Below are 26,343 nucleotides of genomic sequence, written 5' to 3' on the forward strand. Positions count from 1 at the left end.
GGCTCTACATCTCTCTCTCCTTAGCGCTCTCTTGGTGCATGCTGCGTGCTTTCGGTATAAATCTTCTTCTCTTGCATATATACATATTCCCTGCTCTTTCTTCATCCAGATGCAAACTTTCTACCTGGACACCCTCTCTCTTTCATCTTTGGATGACATACATGCGTACATCTGCTCCATATAGACGCATTCATGCTTGCTTTCTCCAATGTCACTGGGTTTTGAGGCATCTCAAATTATAAATTGCTACTGTTAAAATGAAAACAACCAGGAAAACGGCATGCAACACCTTTTATTATCATTATAGAAGACCAAAAAAGCAGTGTAGATTATATTACTCAGTAGAACACCCTATACCATCTAATCTAATCTAGTCTTTTTCTCTTTACTGTAAACATGTTCACAGGAACAGGTTCACAATTACAGCAAGGGTAAAAATGTGCTTTTGCTTGCAAAAAATCAGCTAACAGGTGCCTGCATTGCATTTAATGATGTCTAATTAAGAAAAACACACACAATATCAATGCTGAAGCTGCACTTCAGGTTTGCTGGCTTCCTCCCAAGTGCATAGGTGATAATCGCAAAACCTACAGCGTAAATGTGCACCATTCATGATTATGGGGTTGTCATAAATGTGTACCTGCATCTTTTACTGCCCTGTTCCTCTGATTCGGTGTCTCTCAAAGGGCTCCTGCAGCAGTATGCGCTCGCTGAGCTGTGTGATGAGACCCAGTTGAAACATCTGGTGTCATATAAAAGGTGTTAGAGCATTAAGAGCAGAGGCATACCAGCTTCAAAATAGCTGCAGATGTAAGAAGGTGCAGCTGAGGTCAGCTGCTGCAATGTACCTATTGTCCAGGAGGAGGCAGTGTTGGGTTTGACATCAATATCAATCTGAGCCACCACTGAAAGTGATTCCACCCCAGGGAGGTCAGGGACACCTGAGGAAAATCAGGGTTTTGGTGTTGATGTGACACCTAGCAGCCAGGCCTGAATTAGAACCATTTAGAAAACATTTCTCATTCAGCCACCCTCAATCTAAACGATAACTTACACCACAGACTGATTGGAATAAATAATTGTCAGTTAATTTATTTAACCTTATATCCTTTCAAGGACAAGCCCTTGTACTGCTCAGGCTGATGGGAAAATCATGTGACATCCAGAGGAGTGATCTGATTTTGGTAGTTTACTCAAGGAATGTGACATTTTTCATCTAGTCGAAAAAGGAAATGGGTTTAACAGAAAATATGCAAATTTCTTTTCTGTGGGCTACATAATATACCTGATAGAGTAATTTTAAAATGCCAGCTAATCTTAAAGTCTATTTTCAGTATAAATTCTTTTTCTGCTTATAAAGAGCCCTTGATTACTTTGGGTCCTACGTGGGTTTAAATTTCATTCTCAGCTCTCAATATCAGCAGAAAATATGTGTGTGTATTCCTGTAACTCGGTGCAGGACGTATACCCTATCCCATAAGTGTGCATCGTTTACATTAAATTTGTGCATCACAGAGGAGCACTGCAAATCAAGTGGGATCTCACTCTGTTTTGTGCTAAAAACCAATCTCTGCAGAAGCTGTGCACATAAAACATTTACCCTTTAAAACGGCACAGAAGAGTCTCGGATATAAAGTAAAATTCTAAAGTTATATTTATTTGTGAATCAAATTTTAGTACCTGCTGTTGTGTGAAGCAGAAGATAATGGGAGAGATATGAGAAATACAGCCTCTGACCACAAGGTGGCACTCTAAACCAAGATAAACTTGGAATCATGACTGGAGGCTCTGAACGGATCTGTTCATGCTGTGGAGATATTTCTTATATCAAACAGCGCTTTTTGTGGACCTCAGTTCACACTAAGACGTCTTTAAATCTTTCAGTTTAATACACAGATCGATGTTCTACAAAAAAATAAAATAGACCTACAATTAAAAACATTTTTGTTAATGGTACCACAGCCCGACACTGAGGAAAATTATGATAACAACAGATGCAGAAAGTATAAATGTATATGCATCTTTGACTTGTTCCTTGCAGTTTCATATCACTATATTTGTGTTCTCTTCTCTTTGGAAAGTTTGATGTTTTTTATTTAACTTTCTTCCCCCATTTTTATTTACGTTCTTCTAAAATCCAAAGTCCTTTACTTTTAGATTGCTGTGTTTTGTGTGACGTTTTCTTTTCTTCCAAAAGAGGGCAGTAGAGTCTCATATTGTGAGACTGACAGGGCCAGCACTTAAAGCTCTGATTGTTCATGCTATAGTTTCCTCGAGCCTATGCTCGTCACGCTGTTTCATCGGGACTAATTAAAGTGTCCTTCATCAAAAGCAAAATGTTAATGATTTGCTCCCAAATTGGTACTAAAATGGCTGCACTGGGTAAGTGTTCACTAATTGTTCAAAGTACACACACACACCTACCTGAAGTATATGCTGACATACTGCTCACATTAAATACTCAAGTTTCTCTCTCATTTCTCTTTCCCCTTGAGAGCCCACTATAGGGTTTATTTTTCCACTCTTGCACTGTTCCCCCTTTCTATCTGGATGAATTGACACACCAATAAGCCTTTAATCTCTTTAATATAAACTTAACAGAATGATTTCTTGTGGCATAAAATAAACAGAGAGTGTGTAAACAGATCTTCTCCCAGGATACGTTTAGTTCGGCTGCATACAGCGGATTAACTTGAGAAGTAAGCCTGCAAGTTATTTTAAGAGAAAAAAAAGAATGGAAGTGTGGAGAATAGCACTGAATGTCACAATAAGTCCTGTGCAGAAAGGAGTTAGGCAACACATGAGGAGAATAATCATATGGAGATGATGGTGGTGGTGGCTCTGTGATTAATGGGCCCATTTTCTTTGCACAGCTTGGATAGTGGGCCTACTTGGCCCCATTAGGAAGAAGCCTAAAGCCACCCGGTTCTGCTGTATGCCATTCATCAGAAAAATATGAGCAACAGAAATGGTTTTGCCCTAAAACCCATGAAATATGCACTGTAAAATTCCCAGAAACACATTCCTAAATTCCTTTTATCCTACTTTGGGTTATGATCTATATAGGAGAATACCTGTGTCAGAGGTCTTCAGTAGTCAGTGAGATGCGCCAAGAGAGGCATTTTTTCTTTTCTGCTGTGCAGAATTGGAGGCAGAAACTAGTCCTTGTGTATTTTCTTTCTTATTTGATGGACTACAGGGAGCAAAAGTGCCAAATACTGGCCATACAAGCACAGAGACATGCCAGTCCCCCCTTTTAGAGCAATATGCAAATCCACTGTTAAATTTCATTTTTCTAATCCCTTTAATCAGAAACGGGGGAATAAAGCCAGCTGGTAGGAACCCATGTTAAGATGTAATTAAGCATCTGATTGAATTTCAGTGCATACCAGAGTGTGTGTGCCAAGGCGAGAGCAGGAGTAGGAGGAGGGGGTAGAAGATGGACGGGGGGGAGGGATGGGCACTTGTACACCAGATTGAGTGTGCGGGCTGGTGGGGGGGACACATTGCCCAGCGACAGGGGACCTAGAGCTCGTGGTGGGCTTGGTATTTTCCAGCACGCTCCACTGCATGAGTGAACAGTGATCAGAGGCACATTTTTATACATTACTACAACGGCTCCCATGTCAATCATCTCCCTGCTGGCACTGGAATGGTTTTCTCCTGTTTGAAAGTCAACAAAGTTTCCAGAAAACAGACACAAACTGCATCGCAACATGTCGTTCCCATTAGCAAATATGTGAAGGAAAGTAGCGCACGGGTTATTTGCCTGTTAAGTAAACTTCAACACGGCCTTTTACTCTTCCATCTCATTCGGTCTGGTTTTGTTATCGCCACACAGTATTCTTTTGGGGTCAAAGATAATCCATGCTTACCTTGGTAGCAACCAAATATGTGACCCAATTCATGTGCAGTCAATAAAGGCAAATGTAGGAGTGAAGAGAAAAGAAAAGAAAAGAAAAAACATGTGAGCATACACACACGAGAGCCTCTAATGAAATTCATTCACTCAAAATGTATTCGCTCCCAGACAGAGACAATATAAAGTCTGGAATGGGGAGAGGGAAGAGCTGTCACTCTAGTTTAGTTAAGCTTGGATATAGAAAAGATCCATTACTGAGACCTTTCATCACTAAATGATGCATAATACCTGTGGGGCTCTGAGGCAGACCCTGACAAGGGGAGGGTGGTGGGCCACGAAGAACAAAAAAGCAGACAGAGACAGGTGACAGAAGTTGACAGGTCATCATGTGTGTGCCCTCCCACTGTCCTTTCCCAGTCCTCCTTCACCCCTGCTCCGTACTATGGCTGTCAGCACCCAAGGCCCATCTGCCGAACAAGCTGCCTCTGACAAACAGAGTTAAATGAGACCCAGACTACACCACCCTGACCTCTGCTACCCCAATTACACATAACTAGTCAACAATATTATGCAGATATTATGCAGGCATCATTTGCCAGCAGATAACCAATTTTAAACTGATACACGAGCTTAAGAAGTCCAGATTGATCTCAAATGTCCCCGAATAATGGCTAAGTGCCTAAAAGCATTCATTCAAACTACATTGTCTCAGTCTACAGCACAACAGCATCACCCTCATCTGGTATGGACTCTGTGAAATGAACAAGTTCCAATATTCAGTCTCTTATTCATTCTTCCACTTGGATTTTTCACAGCAGTTCAACAACATCTCGGAGTAATTTCCTTTGTAGTAATGTGTGTAACATTCAAAGCTGACAGGGAAAATCCTTTTTTTTTTCTTCTGTTGTCAAGCTTCACTCAGACAGATTTAATGCTGCATTCTCACAACCAGTTACAGTGTGTATACATAACTATAGATAGCTCTTTGTCTACAAGCCACAAAAAGAAGTAGAACTGTTATGTGTTTGTTTACAATTCATTGTTAGAGATCCACGGTTTCTTTCAGGGAGACAAAAGGACAGAGGTAAGCACTAGTTCAGTGAAAGGTGATGTATGATCAAACGTGAAAGCAGTATTGATTTTCCTGAATTGTGTTTGCTCCGTTTGCCACTATTAAATATGGATTCTGCGTGACTGCCAACTTGACTTTGTCTTGAAATTGACACTCTCTCTATAAAGGGCTATAGCTTTTTCAACAAAGTGTGTGTCAAGAGAGACAGAGCCAGAGATTCCACGTTGGACTTGATTCAATGCCACAGCTGGGCTCAGGTTTAAAACAGCCCAACCAATGGTAAGACAGGGAGCAGCCACATAAGAAAGCGACTGATGTTGGATGCTCCTCTAAAAACAGTACTGTCTAAAATTTGATACTGATTTCAATGCATTGCATTTATTGCCCAGGTGCACATGTTATTTATTTTCACAGAGGTTCTAGATGTAACAGCTCCAAAAACAACCACACAGGGCCATGTAACAAACTGAAGAAGACCAAGCTTCGTAAAGCTGTGCCATGATGCTGCCCTGGTTCCCCTAGGGTGGTGAAACTGTGTCTCCATTTCCCACCCACTCCATAGTTACTGTAGCTAAACTTCAGTGTTCAAGATGGTTATGTGCTGTCAAAGGAGAGCAGGAAAATGATTATGAAGTTGATTGGGCAGTTGTGTTTTTATAGCATACTAATTATTATTTTAAAAAAGAAATAACTTGCATAAAAAAGATAACAGAACCTTTATAGTAAAATAACAATATACTTTACATTGTTAAAAACAAAAACGAGTAACACATGAACATGTCTGAGAGACGAAGTATCTGTAGCTTGAAATGAGGACAGTCTTTGAATTGTGACAGTGAACACAGAACAATCTTTCTTTGCAGCATCGATTATGGTCAAACATTTCATTCAGTGCTGTTCCTGCTTTTGTCTGGAGATGAATAAATCCAGGCTGATGCCCATCTAATGCAGTGTTTACAGCCATCGCTTGTGACAAATTGCACATTACCCTGGATGCCATGTCCTTGTGAGGCCGTTCCTGCATTGTAGCATCTATTAGACACATTTTGTTTGAGTTTTTCCTGACCATTACAACCCCTTCAAAGAAACCAATGCTGCTCAGCATCACACTGAGGAAGTAGAAAGCGTGCGTCACTCTGGCTTTCACAGTTCTTTAAACTGAGAAGGTGAAGCTATGAATAATTGTCCGTTTAAAGCACATATGTAGACACAGGTCTGTTTTGAATATATATATATATATATATTCTGATATAGAGTTGGTTTTCAAGATACTGGCTCACATCTGCGTATATTAAAAAAAAATATTAATGCTACAGTTAACAATGGACCAGAGAATGGATCCTATTGCAACAGCCAGAGTTTGATAATGAGATATTCATCATCATGTATAGTTATAATAGCAGTATAACTTGATTGCCTAACATTACAAAGTAATTAACTTAAAAACTATAGAGACCAGTAGCTATAACTGTGACTCCAGAGATTAAATTAAGGATATATAAAATAAGCGCAATAGTCCAGAAGATCTCAACCCAAATGAACACCAATGGGAAATTGTTGAATAGTGTCTTTGACAGTGCTCTCCAACACTTTCATCAAAACAACAAATGAAAAAATATATTTTTCCAGGAACAGCTTTATGCCTCCAGCAAAGGCTCACTACCAAAGTACAGTGAAACTGCTCTGGTAGCACATGGCGTAGCCTTTACATTGTTTTTTCCTTCAATTTGTATTGTGCCTTTATGTGCGAGTGCACATAGTCAAAGTTAAGTAAAAAATATGCTGATTTGGCTTTTAATATCTCCTGCAGCAGTGTCTGCCAAGGGTTGTAATCTTATTATGAAACCATATTAAAGAGCACACATTTTGACCTTCACATTAGAGTCACCACTGATACTGGCAAGCCTATAGCCATTGTGTGTCTGCATATTGCAGAATCACAATGGCTAGCATGTGCTCATATAGGTATGTTATCCCTACAAAGCCACTCTCATTATTCCGTGCCCCTGATATTTCAGAACCGCGGACAGCTCCCATATTAATCTTGAACTGTGTATTGCCTGTTCCCCACACATTCCTGCCCCTAATGACAGTTTTATCATAACTTATTATTGCTGCCCCAACCCTGAGCTGAAATTATGTAAATGTTGTATGTTTGGTGGGGGAAACATCTTTATGTTTTGCTCAATGGTCGCTCAAGCAGGAATCTAATTCTGCTCACCGACAGCCTAAATGAATCGTCTTGTTACGGTTTGAATAATGGCCTAAGCAATGGGAGACGGGGTCGGGCTAACTGAAGGTTGAGAAGGAGAGACCCACTTAGTTAGATGCCGCCTTATCGGATTGTACCCCCGCCTCATTCATTACCTTCCATCACTTCCCTCATTTGCAATGAGCAATATCATTACAGGATGATTTGCCTCAAACGTGGGGTTGAAGTAACATCTCCAGGCAGGAATAACTGCTCCAAGATTTGTAATTTGGGGTGCAATATAGGCCAGTAATAAAGCTTCAAATTTACTCTGAGACACACACACACCCACCCTGCTCTCTTTGTTTTCCCTTTGTCTTTTTCACTTTTTCACACACACACCTACACACACACACACACACACACACACACGCACACACACAGCGAGGCAATAACACAGAGAACACCACTTTAGCTTTAATAGGATTTTCTTGAATGCACATCTTAATTGGCCATAAAAGCTTCACAGATGTCCAAAAAGTATCTACTCCTATCTACATTTCTGTCTGTGTTGCTATCAATTTGTCCATTTCTGACGCTTTGTCTTTCTCTCTCTTTCTGTCTCTTGAATTCTCTCCCCTTCTCATTTGCAGTCAGCAACATCAGACTCCAGCCATATTATTCATTAAGGTAGTTAAGTTAGCAGCCTCACAAGCAGCAAGCCTGATTTCCAATTACACTCCATTTTTCTTCCTATGAGAACATCTTTAGCTTTAGGAAGTTTGTGCTGCTGTTAGTGCCGGACTTAATTTATGTGAGTTTACAACTTTCCAAAGCCCCACTAAGATTATAAATCCACCATGATTGATATCTATACAGAAAATGGGTCTATACATTAGAAAATTTCTTCCTTCCACTCAATGCACATGACAGTCCATAAAGTCTAAAAGTAGACTCAGATAAAACAAAATAGGCACTGGTTTTGAGTACTCTTAATTCAATCTCATTTTGACAACTCACGCTGGCTTAGCAACAGCATCTGAATCCCTCAACCACTCCTGCCACCATGTGGTAAAGCACCAGTGGGCACGTCTAGCGTCTTACTGGTGATGGAATCCCATCCTCCGTAATTAGATAAATGTCCCCTAACCACCCTTTCAGTGCACACTAACATGACTAAGTATATGAGTCCTAATAAATTAGCAGCTTGTGAAAATGAAATTAAAAGGATCACGGACCTATTTTGAAAACTAAGCCTCCACCCCTACGATCCATCACTCATGTAGCATGAATTAAGCACACCCAGGGAGCAAAATAAATTCAGAGAAGAATATAAAGTATAACTTGTGATATGCGTTTATGGTTGACATTTAGAGTCTCACACTTCATTTTCTGTCTGGAAATGTCACACAAAGAATATAGACGTTCCTAAATCCGTGCCCTTTGCTGTAAAGCAGATGCTAAAAAACACAGGTGTCTTTTAGGGATAAATTGAGGAAAGACAAAGAAGAAAACAACATGATCGTAATCAGTGGGTAACAATGGGTCCCTGACAGGAAAACAAACCAGAGATAAAAAAGAACGTTTGCAGCTGCAGGGTTCAGCTGCTAACGCTAATGATGAACCTGTACAGTTGCCTTTAGGATCGTAATTACTATTGCAAACAGCCTCACTGCTTCATGTTTTCCACAAGGTTTGTGTAATGGGTGATGGGGTTCGATAGCACTGGGTGTGAGTCACAGACAACAAACAGAGGGATATAAAAAGAAAGACAGCCTTCTTGAGAGTAAACACACCACACCTGCAAACTGGTCAGAGTTGGAGTTGGAGGAACATTTCTCCCTTCGCCTGTATGGTCATTGATTATGAGACTGCTGAATATCGACAACACAGCCTGCAGGCAGGGACAGATGGGCCGGTGCTGCTGGAGCACACCGACAGCACCGAGTCTATCTCTGCTGTTGGGGCCAGCTGATCCCAGATGGCTGGCTGGACAGGGGACAATGAATTATGAGTGATGCAAAACCACTGGGTAAGTGCACTGGAGCATTTTTCATGGTTTGTGTAGCTGTATGGCTAAGGGAATGGCTTCTCGGTGCAGGACAAAGTAACAGAAATAAACAAGTATGTAGCAACAGCAGAAGACAAAGAATTATTAAATTACTGAAACAGCATTTCAAGTTGTGTTGGAGTATTTTTGGTTTTTATGTTTGCTTGTTACAGTCTGTTATCGTCTTCTTCTTGTTTTTAAGGTCTGTCTCAGACACACTGTTCTCTTAAAATAAACAAAGAGTGGCCTTTCACCTTTCTTGGCACACACACAAACATACACGCACGCACACAGCTTTCTCCATCTCTACTGAACTGGAGGCAACTTCTTATTCTGTACTTATGTCTGTATATTTAGGGGAGTGGAGCTGGAGTGCTTCTCCTTGGCTCTAGGTCAGGGGTTTTGTCCGCCAGGGACTCTGGCTTCTACCAACTTCTCAGTGCTCTAATGGGGCATCGAGGGAGAGGGGGTGTCAGCCGGGATCGTCTACCTCCTGTGGAAAGCTTAATTGGGTATAAAGAGGTAGCCCTCTCTGCGCCCTCCACCTCAGGGTAAATCATATGATATGTTTAAGGAAAGGCTCTAGACGTGGTGTGCAGGTTAAAGCTTTCTTTGCCTGGAAGGGAAAGACAGCATCTGCCTGAGCCTTTGTATTCTTAGATGTGTGCAGGACATTACCCTCAGCTGAACAGTTTTCATTTTTTCTGATGACCACAGTGGTTCACTTAGTGCTCTGTTGGAATTGCCTGTGTTTCAGGAGAAAACTTCCCTTTACATTGATTAATGGGCCAGACTGTCACTTCTCTGCAGCTCTCGTCAATTTCTTCTTAAAACTGATAAATCAAGTCAGAAGCTATTGAATGCTCTGTAGCATGGGGGCATTTACGGTGGTAGAAATGAACATGAAACCTCTCAAAGAAAAAAAAACATTTTGAATACAAAGGTGGATAAATCACCGTGCAGGTCAATATTATTGAACAATATACTTTTTTTTTTTTTTTTTACCTTTCTTTTATTAGTGATCAAAGAAAGGCTGGCAACACAGGTACAGTGGGGGTTGGTTCAGCATTGAAGGAACTGTTAATGTGTGCCAATACACTAAAAGCCATGGGGCCTTTTCTAGGTGATGGATGGTCACTACTAAATTAGTGAGCATGACAGCTCTAGTGCTGCACTATAGGTCAAAGGAAAGCTGTGGTAGTGATGAAGGTAGCGATGGATAGGCTGAGGTACAAGTGAAAGACAGTGGGTTAGAAATTGAGTGCCAATGGCAGGCAGTTAGCTTCAAGTCATAAACGAACAAAATATCCAAAACATGCTGATAGCAATACTTGTGCTTCACATGTAGAAAAAAAATGTTGGAATAGATGTTTCTGACATTAAAAAAACTTGATAAAACTATAGATTTCCTGAATAAGTTACCTACTCTATTAAAACAGATACAAACATGTTGTCTCGCTCAGAAAAAGTGCAGATATATAAACCAAAGATACACATAGCAGAGAACCATGTTACGAAATACATAGTTGGATCATTTTGATGATATTTATCCACTAATGATATAGTATATTCCATTTATCCATTCTATTACCAATAAAGTATTGGTCAGGGTTGGACCATGCATAAGCCCATGACTGATGGCTAATCAATATCAAGCGGCACAGGTCTTATTGAACAAATGGCTATAGATAGAGAAACATCTGGAAATGCTAAGCCTTCTGAAAGCTCTGGTAATGGAAGACAGCAACACATTCACAAGAAAACTGGTGAGCACAAATACATGTCTGTAGTGAAAGTTGGAGTATACTGTGCACATCTTTAAAAACCTGACCTGTCAAAATCCCAACACGCAAAGCAATAAAACTATTAAACCACGCAGATCTGTCCCGAAGACCCACGTAATGCTGGTGAGGTGGAGCACAGTGGGGAGGGTCAGTGTTTGACAGCAAATGTCAGATCTGGTGTGAACATGTCAGGTAGGAGTGAAACAAGCCCTGTCAGGTCCTCACTCACACTCCAGCCTAGAGCGCTGTGTCAGCTATCTTGCTATTGATTCGTACGCTTCTTTGGGGAATTTTGCTTCATCCATTGTCACAGGAACAGCAAAACCAATTGAAAAGAGAAATCAGATGTATAAATAAGCAATGTTCTGCATGAGGGCGCCCAGGAATGACACACTGACATAGTCACCTTGACATAAACCTGCAGCCCCCCTCCCAGAGCAATCAGTGCTGACCAGTGCTGTAAAGCCTTTACACAATGACACACTCACATCCCCTAATGACTCTATATGTGCTTTTAAGTAGATAGAGTCCGTGTCTTTCACTGTCATCAGTAGAAGATTCTTTTTTTTTTCAAAGTGGAAGAGAGATTTCTCCATCGATTTTTATTGCTACTATAAAATTATAAGACAAGTTTTAAATCTGCCGTTAAAGGGATCATTAAAGACTGTAATAGCTATGCTTGATACTGTCCTGTCATTCGTAATTATTACTATCACAGGATATCTTAAGAGTGTGTATAGTACTGTGCCACAAGACTGTCTGACCTGCTCTTTGTGATTGACTATAAAGATCTAAAAAGTAAATATTTAAGCAAACTAATATTTGATATGTGAGGGTGGGTATGATGAGGTCAAATTATGCTCTTTGTCTGCTCCTTCATAGGTTTGGACAAAAGAAGACTGATCAAAGAATGAAATGTACCATTTATTTATTCATCCTAGAGTTGGCAATATGCACTTTTAGGATATTTAAGCAACTTGTGTGTAGAGGGCAAGAAAACATCTCTATTTTGTTATTCATTTCACTCTGTGGGTAAATTACACTTTATCACAGTTCATAAATAACTGTCTCTTGCAATTGCATTTTTCATCTCTCTGGCATGATAAGCAGAAGACTCTTTTTCTAAAGCAGCCACACTCACAAAATCACACAAATGAAGCATTAAAGGGGATTGTCTAAAATGGGCACAGCTCACACAGTCATCTTACTACTGTTAAGTGAGAGTTGAGTGCTTCTCTTCTCTTTTCTATGCTTTGCTTCCTGCTGTTGCTGGGTCAGGAAACATGAGCTTAGCCCCTTAGCTTCTCCCTCAGACATGCAAAGAATGGTCATGTCAGCAGACACTAAGGGCAGTTTTCACTATGGTCCACTTATTCACCATGCAAAGATGTTTACTGTGCAGCTGCACAGAAGCTGAAAATCATTTTGCGGTGTGATTTGCAATGCACAGAGGGCCTTTGGAAAGTAACAGGAAAGCTCATTCTGCAGTGTAGTTTAGTTCCATCATAGTTCTACTTCCAATGAGAAGTAGGTAAAGATGAGCCACCCCATGGGTCTCTTCTACCCACCTCCACTCAGCACACTCATCATCAAATACAGCTCTGATCAAGTGATTGCATGAGTGGTAAATGGGTGGAAGCCTAAGAGGGATGGGACACGCTTTCTTTTGCTTTTACAACTCCGGGCGGTCAGGAAAAAGAAGAAGAAGGGTGAGGACGAGGTAAAAGATACTTTGAAAGACAGTTCACTGACAGCAAGATTAATCACCCAACACAGAGAGGTCTGGGGCAGTGTAGCCATTTGATATGGAACTCTGTACCCCCTCCACACCTGGCCACAATCCATATGAGTCCTGTAGATTTCAGCACCCATTAGCAGCAGCCTTGGCAAATGATACTGTCCCTCACATCCCGTCCCTGCCAGCATCTACTCTAGATAATAAAATACCGCATAACAGACAAAAAGAAAAAGGACCTGTCAAAGATTGTGAAGGGCAGTTATATGGTAATCTGGGATATGTGTGTGTAACTGTGTGTGTATTAGCGTTGTGCAATTTATAAGCACAGTAGAGGTAAGTGGGCAGGTTGAAGACCTCTTCACCACTGTTGTTCATATGGAAATGAGCAATAATGAAGTCAACACTGTCAACTTCACATCTCTCTGTATTGTCACAGTGATAAAGGGCACTAGAGGCAATTAATTTCAGTCAAAATAGTGAATACAGAAGGCCGGGGAAAGGATGTCACAGCACTTCACACAGTTTCACAACAGGCCTCTTTAAACACTAATAACTACCTATTTACACATTAATTTATGTAATTTATGAAAAAAGGAAAACCAGGGCTACACCCCCCCACCCTCTTTTTCCCCTGTTCGGTTGAAATATGCAAAAGCACTCTTTGTCCAAAAGAGTGCAATCCATTGCATGCATGGTGTGACACATAATGTGTAGATGTGATGTATTATGCAGCTCAGTCAACACTGTTGGACATAAATTTATTTCTTCCTTCATCTTTGGGGTAACTGTGGCTCAGGTAGAGCAGGTCATATACTAATTGGAAGGTTGGTGGTTTGATCCCAGGCTGCTACAGTCTGCATGCAAAAGTATTCTTGGGCAAGCTTCTGAACCCCGAGTTTATCCAGGAGGGAATATTAGATAGAAAGCACTTATACACAAAAAAGGAGTAGAAAGGTGCTACAGAAAATCAGTCCTCTTACCAATTTAAAGGAACATCTTCTAAAACAACTTAATCTTTTTGTCTTTGAACAAAGCTAATGCAGTGGAATGCAACAGCACATTGAAGTCGCAACAGCATATTGATTGAAAACATGAACATGACATGAATACATCACCGGTGCTCTTATTTCAGAAATGACTGATCTGACGTCATATAAACCCGTTTAACTGTGGCAAAACACAATCAAACGTTTAAATATCAGATGTTAATTATATTATAATGCATCTGAAAGGCTGCCAATAAAATACATAACTCTGTAATTTGCTACAGTACATTGGTGCATTTTCATCACCTCAGCTCAGTCAGTAAACTCAAAAGTATATCTTTAAAAATTACAGAAAGAACATACGTAAACATAACATTAGCCAAAACGTGTTTTTATTTAAGTTACTGACTTTTATACAAAATTCCCTCTTGGTCTCACAACAAGTAAACTCTATCCAGAGACACACAGAGAGAAGCTTCCATACTGTGAGAACTAACTTTAAAAGGTAATATAATTGTGGCATTAATTATAGCTTCTGTTTACCTTCAGAATATATTTTTGCACAGAGCGGTGCACAGCTGCGGATTTTATCACCAACCGCTTAAATCCGAATCGATTCTTTCACAGTCCGTATAAACCGGAGAAACAATTACACACAGCATTATCTCTTTTAGTGTACATACAAGTATGAGAGTGTTATATCAAGAACACATCTCAGAAGTCATCTCTTGATGAAGGCTGTTGGCTAATGAGGCTAATAATGTGAGTGAATCTTGAACAAACAAAAGAACAAGCTGGTACCTGTATTACACAGGTCAGAAATTCTCAAATAATGATCATTAACTTGCTATTAAAGCCTTCAGGCATAAAAAACCTGTGACTAATACTAATGTTATAGCACTAAAATGATCGTGAAGGATATATCAATACATCGTTTTGAATTGCTGCTACTCGTGGGGCACTGTAACCTTCAAGCTATGCCTCCTGCAATCAACTCCATGCAGCCGATAAAAGTGAATGTCGAGTACACAGCTGCACTTTTGTGCAGCAAAGCCTGAAGGTGTGACAGACACAGGCAATAAAACTGCGCAAAGAAAAGCAAGATGGTAGAGGAAGCTCGGTTTCCCCTTACCTTTACTCGAAGAAACTTGACATTAATATGACAGGGAGAGATGTAGAGTGGGGAGAGTGCATCATATGGATTCAAGGAGAGGGAAGCAGGGAAAGAAAAAGAACAAGGTAGAAAAGCTGACACTTGACATCAGTCAAGTGAATGTAGTTGGTGGTTCTATCACCATCAGTACCATCATTATCACCACGAAGCTGTCTCTACAAACAAATGTGTACTTAAAGTATGCGCAGGTGTGTGAGAATATTTACTGTGAGCATATCTGGACTCTTGTGTCTGACTGCATGCGGAAAGATTCCCTTTTCTTCGATGCTGCGGCCTAGCTGTGTACGTTTAACCCCCCACACACTTGGCTCTGCCATAGGTCTTCTCATCCAGGCAATCACATGACAAAGGCCAACGTCCTCTCAGCATCCTTGAGTGCCTGTGATGGGCACCCAGCCAGTGACTGATCACCCGCTCGTTCCCTCTTGTCAGCACTTTCGCTCATCCAGCTCGTCATCAGTGCTCCGGGGTAATAAAACCAATGTCAACCTGCTCCTTGTGAAGTTCACATGGAGAGATAAGGGGAAAAAACCTTCCACTGGCTTTTTGTTCCAAATTAATTTCCCGCAGTCTTTGTGTACACCGTTTCCTGGGTGGCATTTAGTGCTGACAGAATGCTAATCTGATGTTTTCCTGCCTGATTTAAGTGTTCATTAGGAAATTCTGCTGTTTTAAAGCCATTTTCCATTTGACTTTTATAGTCAAGTGTGTGTTTCTAAATGGAAATAACTGATCAGGTGAGGCTGTTCTAGAGCAACAGGGACACCTCTTTCGTTAATTAAAGCTGCATGGGGCTGCTGTAAACATCAGGAAAATAGGGCTGTATATCAGGCTTATTACCTAGATATGATCATCAGCATGGGGACTTTGTCCAGGGAAATCTCTTTTAGTCCGTCAAACAAAGGCTTTGCTCCCCCTAAGGCCACCTGTTCTATATACACACATCATGAGATCCAGAAGAAATTGTAGTCATAGAGAAGGTTAACAGCAAGAGAAATGGAGCAAAAGTTTTGGTAGATCTGCTATAACTCCAACTGGGACTTGGAATGTGCCTTTTTTAATTTCTGCCTATTTACTATTATATAAAAAGTGGAACATTCCCTTTGTACAGTAAAGAATCCTATCTCCCAATGTCCCCTAACAGTTTTTACCCAAATCATTACTTGGAATTGCAACAGACAGCAGTATGTTGGAAGCAAGAGGACCTGTAGGGATTATGAGGGTACAGGTGGGACAACATTAAGAGGAGATAAGGGAAAAACAGAAATATTCTTCCCTAAAACCACAATAGATGCTAAGGCAGTCTTACAGACCGTTATCAGGCCATCATCATAGCTTGGTTATCGTCCCACTGAATGGAAAGGTGGACCGAGACCATCTCAGCACTGTTTACTAGAATGTAGGCATGCAGGCAAACATTTTCCGATTAGTGAGCTTACATTCATAATGACTTGACAACCTAAAAATGTGATAGAGGAACTTTTTGTCACAATAATAACTGAATTTTTACTATAAATGAATTCAATATATAAAATATGCTTATTTTTTTGGAAAAATATACACCTTCTAATTAAATTAACTTTTAGAAACATTATGGAAAATTCAATTACAAAGTCTACTGTTACATGCAATATGTGTTGTCTCAATTGGAAGTGCTTCCAAGCAAGCCACTGCGGTTGTTTTCCACTCTCAGCCATGATATATAACATCCAGTTAAGTCTTCAATGTTAGACTCGATATGAGCAAATACACTAAACACATTATATTTGTGGTAGAATACTATTAAAAATTACTGTATAACACTGAAATCCTTTTTACATACTGAAATAATGGATCAGATGCATCTTTCAGCTGTGGTTTATTGATGTGGTTGGAAATTTTATTGTAAAGAAAAATATATAACACTGTCCACAGAAGGAGTTGTTTTTTTTTTTTAATGATTTTTGGTGTACACCGTTTTTCAGCTCCAACATTTCCAACAAGTTGTGATCTTTTTTTTTTTAAAATTTTTTTTTAATAAAAGTCTATTAAAATCAGCAAAATCATTGTGCTACTCCACTATATATAGGCAATGAGGGCAGCTTCTACAGGTGGATCCAAATCCCTAAATATTGCAATTTTCACTCAGAAAGAGCCTTAAAAATGGAGACAGGAAGCCTTCATCCTGCTCGCTTTTTCCTCATCGATTGTCTGCATGTCTGTGCCATTGTGCCTCACGGTGGCAGAAGCTAAAGTGATGGAGACAAAAGGCAGTTTGAGTATTAATTCAGCACTCACGTCTTCTTTCAGGATCTTTTCACATGCAAAGCACCGGGCTGCGCATTGGGCAGAAGGGGACGCTGACAATTACAGCCTCACATTGAGCCACCGTCAGAGACTCACTCTTCAGCCTGATTGACAAATGAAAGAGCTGAAATAGCTTCCATTTAAAATGGCCACTTGCCAGAATAGGGGGATCATCTCCAATATCTTGTCTCAAATGGGAAAGGGAAACGATGAGCGTGCATAGGAAATTGAGCTCACAATTCAGTACTTTACAAAGGCCATTCAGGCTACATGCACAGAATACCCAGTGGTACTGCAGAGGCTTTAAAGCTCAAATTCAATGGAACATCAATTAAGACAGAGCAGCGACTTTAAGAGAGGATTTGCATCCAACTGTTCTTTCCCGCAAAACCAAAACATTTTCATACTTTTCCAACTCACCCACCCCCTGACAGATGCACAGATGAACATATACAAGGAGTGCATGTGGAACATAAACATACACTGATGAGTGAAAATTGCCTTTTCTATATGCCTGGAAATCCCTGAAATCCCTGCATGTGATTTCAGCAGGAACAAATAAGATGCTCATTGTCCCAAAAAGCACGTAGGCAGGCACATGGATTTCCAATCATGGGTGATGCTCAATTTGTCTGCCAGTCCTTCAATACATCTCCACAACTGAGTTCAGAATCCAAATCAACAGTTTGTAGAGACGGATGCCTATTGAGCTCCTCATCAAAAGTGAAACTGGAACGACATGACTCCTGTGTGAGTGAGAAATGACAATGTTTTCCTGTTGTGGCAGTGTTATATTTTACTGACCTTGAAAACGTTAATATCCTGTCATTACTGCATGCAACTATGCTAGATCCAAAAGAATAAAGCAAAAAAGCCAAGAGGAGTTTTCAATAGGCTGGACATTCAATGTAATCTAAACCAAAATCATAAAACGATAGCTGTGACTACATAGGAAACAAGGAAGCATGTGATTTTTGTAGTTTGTCTGCTTTCTTGATCATGACATTAAATTTAAAGACCACCCTTTGCAAGAATGGAATAATGTCTTCACACTGACTTAACAAATTCAACAACCTTGATGGGAAAAACTAGTAAAACAATGAGAAGCACACATGAACAAAAGCACATGAGAAATGCAATATGGCAAGAAAGAGTCTCACTGCTGAGTGCATGAGATGCAGGTAGCCGGAGCACAAACAACACAGGTATATAAAGAACAAGTACTTGTGTCTGAGAGCACAAACAGCTGCAGGGGAGTTCTGCGTGCTGCTGTAGGAGCACAAACAGGTTCTTTAATGGAGAGCGGGATGTGAGGAGAAATTCATTTGTGAGATGACACTCTCCCGTAGCCCCACAGCACAAACCCCATGAGAGGGATGTTTCAGCTCGGAGAATCAGGAGGGCGGGGGGGGGGGGGGGGGGGGGGGGGAAGCAGTGGGGTCGTGCATGTATGTATGTATGCATGTATGTATGTGTGTGTGCAGGTGTGTGAGAGAGGGCCAAACTTGAGGTATGAGGTGAAAAGATACAAAGGTGCCTGTGTCATGTCTCTGTGGAAATCAATAAAGTCTGCTGTATGCACAGCACACCATATCACGCGTGCATACAAGTGTACACACATTCGCAACTGGGGAGAAATAATGTATGAAGGAGCTGCATGTGAAAAATATGTGCAGCTACACTGGTATTGTACCATCTGGTACTATATTGCCAATTATATTTTATTTAAAACTCCTATAGGAGCCTAATAAAGAATAGACAGGAATATGATTTTTTCTCTCTCAAATGTGTCCACTGGAATGTTTCTGAATGAAATCATTAAGCCACAAGCTGAGTCATACTGTATGAATATTCAAGTGAAACACGTAGTGCTGCTTGAAGGATGTTCAAAATTAGATTAACAAATGCCTTAAACAAGGTTTCCCAACATTTAGTTAAAATGCCTGTGAGGTTGCTGATGTATGCGTGGCTGGTAATGGTTATAATTAGTCAGCATATTTTATGATGACATTACAGCTTCAGCCATTTCTGTTTATCTTGCTTAAAGTGCCGGAAATGGCTTGCACACACTTGGCAAAGCATGTGATATTAAAGTTTTTTGTAGTCTCATCATAGTTCACCTCTGCGCCTCTGTGGTATTTTATCTTTTGTTGCCTTAGAGGAAGTGTGACCTGAGCTAAATCTTACCTTCCCCTTGGACTAACTTTGTTACAGATCCATTCTTAATGGTAGGGAGCTGAGGTTCAAGATAAAGTCACACTTCATACGTGAGAAGCTATAGCAGAGGGTGTGAAATACAGAGAGCACTACTTCTAAGCTCAGAATATCAAATTTCAAGCCTGCGAGCAAAATATATTGCCAAAAATATGCTGGTTGTGTACAAAAACACCTTCCTTTCATTCACAGACACACAGCTCGATGGCAAAAAGAGAAAAGAATGATAATAAAACAAATGCCCAAATCTCCCACAGCAGATTTTTCATCATTAAATGATGGCCTGAGGGTGGAGGGAGTGTGATGAGGAAACACTGGCTTCTGCTCTGCTCTGTAATTAAATGGTGGCCGAATGAAGTGAGAGGCAGGGAGATGATAAGCACAGGGCTCTGTGCCCCAGGACAGAGGAAATGTGTCAGATGCTCCCAACAATATGGTTATCTGTGACCGAAAATGCTGTTTTGCAAAAAGAAAGATGGCAGACAGATTGCCGCCATTTCCTAATGGAACACTGGAGGCTCTTACACAGAAGTGCAAAAAAAAAGGCATATTTACATGAAAAACAGAAAAAAAAACCCTCCGTCAACAATATATGATTTTAAATCCTCTCAATAAGACAATCAATAATAACATCAGATACATTTGGTTCAATTTTTACTCCCCGGGAAGCATAAAAGCAAAGACTTTGTTTTTCTGAACACAATTATTGCCATGTATCATTCTTAATGTTGCAACAGATTAAAAACACATGAATGTGAATGCACTAAAGACAAAAAAAAACATGGGATAGAAAGTGCAAAGGAAAATAACGCACGGCCACAGCACCACAATTTCAGATGACAAGACTGGGATCGGTTCGCTGAAATCAGTATGGACAGAGTTCAGAGGGAAAAAAGAGCACTGGTGTCTTTGACAAAGCTTTTTAATATGTCTTAATGGAATGAATAGTGTCACTAAACTGTATTGTTTTAAAAAACATTCTATCACAAGAATTTCATTATATTAAATGCCAAGCGTTCAATCCTTCCTCTTCCTCCAATAACGCCATACTCTCTCTTGAGAAAGAAAAATGAAACAGTGGTGGTGAAACGAGGATTTTTCATCTAAATACAATTACTGAGCATTTTGCAAAGTGCTGTGAAAAGCAATCAGGAATTACTCTTGAAACTTGGCTAGGAGAGAAACAGACCTGGTTTTTAATGTCTGGGTATTTTATTCTGACTTTTTCATTGCTAAAAAGCTTTTCCTGCCCTTTGCCAAGCAGAGTGTTGTATCGCTGCCAGTCAGGTTTAGAATTCTTTTGATGGGATTGAAGATGAACACAGTCATCCCTGAAAAAATGGCTGTGACTCCAAGAAGTCACGTGACTGATGCTGAAACTGGCGGCTTCATTTTTTTGGCGTTAGCCTCAAATTAAATCAGACATCAGAAACGACCTTCAAATATCTGCAAAGCCAATATGCTGACTAGGATGCATCGGAGAAAAAGGCCAGTGATCAAGATTTATGGAGTGAGGCTACTCTGTGCGTCAAGAGTGATACATGTCTCATCAACGGTGAAATGAAATGTCAAATTAGTTTGTGTATGCAGGACAACTGTTTCAGCTCATCTACGCGGATGCTCTAACAGTAAACAAGATACAGAAACAAAACGACCAAAAACTGCAGTCAAATGAGATGTGAGAGAAAGGAAGGAAAGAATGAGTGTCAAATAGGGTGCTTATAGCGCAGAACACTAATAAGGAGAGCGTCAGCAGGACAGTGGCAGCAGATCCATTCTCCTCCAGGCTTCATCTTGGCAGTACCTATTATAAACTTCCTCTGCCGTCTCGCACAATTGGTTCTGTAATTTAAAAAGGTCAGCATGGCTCCTGTGTAATTCAGTACTCTCATGGTGCTGTATTAACCACATATTTAATCACCCTCGGGGTGGTGTGCAAGCTGAATATTGAATGTAAAGGGAAAGAGTGGGACCCACAATACACCACAGGGTCTGGCTCTCTCACCTGACAGAAAGCACTCATGGCGCAGTTTAACCATGAACTTTGCTTAGTGTTTCAATTTTTTAATAGAAAAGCATTGGAAACCTGAATGTTTTAAGAAAAAATAGAAGGTCTCTGCAGGAAAGTTTGTTTCTAGTCACACAATGGATGAGTAAATTGAATCAGTATCTGTTGCACTTTGAGTGTAACAGATGTAATATCGTTTGTTATGGATTTCATTTGTCTAGAGAATCACATCAAAGAGCAGATTCACCAAAAACCGCTGTATGAAGAAAAGAAAATTCTCCTTTATGGGACATGCAGAGCCACACATACTATATATTGAATGTTTGCTACAGTACAATGTTAAAAAATCAATATAAAGAAGAAATTTAAAGTCAAACTGCCGATAAAACAGAGAAAAGCCTGTATCTGTATCTGCAGTAAATGGACTACACTAGATTCAAACCCTGGCCTGTACAAAAACTTTACGCCATATGGTTGCCTGATCAACCAAAACTGTAACTTTATTCAGTTGATATATAAGATACCCTGGAAATGGATTTGGCCTTTAACATGTCAAAGCTGTACCGTTAAAATTGTATTCTGTAGGTAATATTAAATAATAAAAGAAAAAAACCTACATCAATGTCTGAAGCCATATTTGACACAAATATATTTGCTTGTATGGTTATATCACACATTTTGCAATGGCCAACTGTGAGGTTACTAAAATTATCCTCCAACCCTTTCACCAGACACAGACAAGCTCATTATTTGTAACGTATGCAAAAAAACCCTCCAGATCATGTTCAGCAACAACTTTGTGTGAATTTGTGCTCGCTGAAACATCTGTGGATGGCAGCTACAGTACAGTAAAGATTACAGCATGTTTACACAAGTCAACTTTCTGTTGCATGCCAGTCAAATGTAACTTTTTTCATTAAAAAAATAACTTTATCCATTAACTGTATCGGTCTTTGAACACTTTCAAAACATGAGTGCCCTATACTCAGTCCTCCAACTGAATGCAACTCAGATCACAGATGGAGGACTGAAGATCATGCTAACAAGCTGTTCAAGCTATGCAGTCTGAAACAGTCGAGATCTGGGAACGTGAGATACACTGACACCCACCACCATGATATCCTCATCCACAGTGTTACAAAGAGTACTTCTTCCTGCACTGGCCCCGAACAATGTCACTGAGTGCAAATTACTAGCTGTAGAATCTTTTAGAGCAAACAAAAATTTTTTATGGTGTCCTAAAAGCCCTTGGTATAGCACTCTGATGCCATCAGATTGTTAAGCAAAAATGTTTCGATTCAATCTTAATATAGCTCCTACTGCTGCCAGTCAGAGATCGTGCTCCAAGAGTGTGATTGAAAGCATTTCTGCCAAGGTAGCGATCCCTCATACACACACACGCACACGCACGGACACCATCACATCGGAGACCAGGGAGCTGCATACTGCCCTCTGCTTGACAAGTAAATTGCTTCCTAGATAGTGCTGGCGAAAGAAAATACAAAGAGAAGAAGGTGGTGGCGTGAGCATGGTTAAAGAAAATGAATGAGAGGTGAAAGGCAATAGAAAGAAGCAGAGTAGCCAGAATGAGAAGGTAACAGCAAGCAGTGAATGTGAAATGCTCTGCTAAGCAGGACTGCAAGGGCCTGTTGTCTTGCTGGATGAGAGCTGGGTGGAAAAAAGAGAAATCAGCATGGTGGAACTGAAATGACTGTCAATTGCGGTGACAAAAGCACATAGTGTGGGTGGTTCACTTATCTCAAACAGGGAGACATTTCAGTAAAATGTCACAGGTTAGAAAATCAGTCATGTAAAAACAACCATATCTTAAAGTCTTAAAGCAAACAAGACATGGAACAATTTTGATTATTTATCTCATAGACAGATAAGAAAAGAAATCTGTAAAAGTCAACAGACCAACTTTCAGATATTGATGACAGAAGCCAGTGAAGTATTCATTTAGCAATCTGTGGGTTATTTCAATCTATTTCCCACTGTAAAAAATGAAATAAAAAATAAAAAATCAATTTTTAATAACTTGCAATTTTCAAAGGATGTGAAATCCTTTGGTGACCTTGTGAACTTGAACTTTTTATCAGAAACTACAGAGTAATTCACTTACTCAGTCAAAACTAAGACTTGAAAAAGTTCACCTCCAAATCGCATACACTACAAAAACAACTCCTAATACTTGAATTCATGTGCTTTCCAACCATGCAGCTTCATGGCATCCATTTCCATGCAAGAAGATCCTGCAAATGTAACATGTTGCTGGTCTAGTACTTTTGTCCATATAGTGCATGTATTCAATATATGTACATATATGTTGTCAGGGATCTTCAAAATAACGTCATCAAACATGTAGAGGACTCCTAAAGAAGTTGATAATAATGATCAGCGGAAGGATAAAGTGTTAGTAACATCTACAGTATACTTTGGACACATATAATGAACATAACTGAATGGTGGCTGGATGTGCAGCCCCCACCACAGCTGGTTTTTCTTTAATTCCTATGATTCCTATGACTCTGCTTAATTTCATGTACTTTACTTGTACATCAAATTCCCAAACAAGTTCAAGAAAAATTGTTTAAAACAAGATCATCTTACTGGCATAACTTTAGAATCTCTATATCTGTTTTACTGTCCATCTAAGGTTTCTGTGTATTTTGTATCTTTGTAACCCTTCCATTCTGTATTGTATTGTTTTACAAACCCAAGAAGAGGGAAGAGGTGGGTAAGGTGTAAGTTATTTTCATACTGACAAGCAAAAGTAAGTTCATAGCAGTGCAAAATTAAAATTTTCTGAATATTAGTGTGCTCAAGCCACGGAGGGCCGTTACAAAGTAGTGTACTTCTTTATTTTGTTGTTTGGAAAATCAGGGACTTTTCTAAATATTCCACAGGTACAAGTACCTTTCAGTGAATCAGGAACAGTTGTGCAAATAACTTGAGGTTTAGAGCTGCAAACGCTTTTACTTGTTGTAAAAAATGTCACCAAGAAAATTACTTTGTGCCAAAAAAAAGTTGGCAAAAAAAAAGTTATCTTAGCTCCAAATGATTCAGGATTTAAGTCCCATGTCAACAGTAAGTCACTAAAGCTACAAGAGCGGTGTCAAGCATACAATAAGTCAGACAGCCGTTGACTGACAGACAGACACAGACAAACCATGACGATGGAGGCAGACCATGAAGTCTTGATCACTGATGAGCTGACAAGCACGTGCTGAGAAACATGTCATGTCTTACCTGGGATTAAAGGAACCTCTTGACCCCAAGCCAGCCTGAGGAGGACCATAATGAAGAGGGGCGTGGCCCCTGACCATGTGCCACGCATAATGATGCTCACTGTCCTGGCATCACTTAAGGTCAAACTGAAAAAACAGATTAAAAACAAACAGTTAAACATCGGTTATATAGCTGGGAATTCTCTCACACATGTAAATACCAACCGGAAAGAAAAAAAAAGTTGTGTAATGCATAAAATTTCCTACTTCTTACTTTCAAGAATCATAATACACAACGCAGCTCTCACATCTAAATGACTCACAATCTTTTAATGAGTTCCTTCACGTTGTAATTCAGTGTCATTCCATAATTTTTTGTCAGAAGAGAGTTCAGTCTTGCTAACAATGCCAAGAAGGCTACAAATCAACTTTCCTTGTTGCAAAACTCTGACCTAGCATCTTATTTTGTTCACAACACAACAGAAGTCGGTGTCAAATTGATTTCAGACGCGGGAGCCAAGATGTCAGAGTTTAGTGGTGTGTGTGTGTGTCTGAGAGAGAGAGAGAGAGAATGCTGCCCTACTGAAATCACCTGCACATAGTGACAAGGACCGTCTGTGGCATGGAAATAAATTGGAGGATTCTCCAGATCAGCCATCTGTGGAACAACCTGGTCACCCTTGTTTGATTACATCCAGCAGGCCAGGCAGCCTTGACTGCTTCGTTTCTTGGTCTTTCAGACTTCCCTCCCTGCGCTGTGAGGCAGTATGATTTTCTCTTTACAGCCTTTTTTCCAGGCATGACATACTCCTTGAGTTGGATATGCTTCAACAAAAACATGATGGACATGCTTTATCAAATATTTCAAGGCACCACAGCAGTGACTGAGTCTCTACAAGCATTGGATCATTTATAATGATGATTTACATTACCATTCCACAACAACCAGTGGAATTCAACATATGTTGCAATGACAGTGAATTTGGCACCGCTATGAAAACTTTCTGGTTTCATATTACTTAATTCTTCCAGACTTGCATGTCTTTTAATAACGCACTAAATGGACCATGTATTTGCCACTTATCATGGAAGCTTTTATGTCATTCTTTTCCTCACAGCTGCATCGATTTAGTCTTGCACCTCTTTTATTTCCTGGCTTTTGAATGAGATAAGTCACTGAAAAGTCTCTCTGTTAGATCTCAACGTTGGGGTTGCACCAACATGTGTTTTCATTACTTTATTCCTTCAGTGTCACAGCAAACTCTAAGAATTATTTGTTGTATTTGCACATTTGTTTCCATATGACAATCATTTTCCTGCCTAAATGTCTTATAAAGTCCCAGTTGTTGCATTCACTACTCATGGCCATGTGAATCCATACCATACTAACAGTTTCCTTGAAGACTAGCAGGCTAGCATCCCCCATTATTGTTGATAATTGTGTCAGATAAACACTGCATCTTCCTCTTGCAGGCAATCCGATAAATACCCAATTACCAGTAAGGAGATGGCTGTGACAAGTCAGCATCAGAGGTCTTTGGTTTGGGAATGGCATTGGGAGGACCCCCTCAACCCTCCATCAAGTAGGGAGCTGGATTCATAATTCAACTCATCACAGTATTCCATTTGATTGATGAATGGACAAATTGGAGATAAAAGAAGATTTATTTGAGCCCTACCTCCTGGAAACTACAAACACACATAAGGATGCATCACAGTCCAATCATTGACTATTGCTCAGGACTCATTAT

General features: G+C 40.0%; 1 protein-coding gene across 3 annotated transcripts in view; it reads right to left on the reverse strand.

Annotated features, from left to right (window-relative positions):
* robo1 (roundabout, axon guidance receptor, homolog 1) overlaps positions 1–26,343 on the reverse strand; it is a 227,122-nt gene that overhangs the window by 178,210 nt on the left and 22,569 nt on the right. For all 3 annotated transcript variants that reach the window (XM_080889647.1, XM_080889649.1, XM_080889650.1), the window contains exon 2: positions 24,615–24,739. In XM_080889647.1, coding sequence (XP_080745773.1) covers positions 24,615–24,702 — 88 coding nt within the window. In that variant the 5' untranslated portion in view covers positions 24,703–24,739. The remainder of the gene's footprint in view (positions 1–24,614; positions 24,740–26,343) is intronic.

The sequence above is a fragment of the Rhamphochromis sp. 'chilingali' genome (genome assembly GCF_963969265.1).
Source record: "Rhamphochromis sp. 'chilingali' genome assembly, chromosome: 8".
NCBI classification, from domain to species: Eukaryota; Metazoa; Chordata; class Actinopteri; order Cichliformes; family Cichlidae; genus Rhamphochromis; species Rhamphochromis sp. 'chilingali'.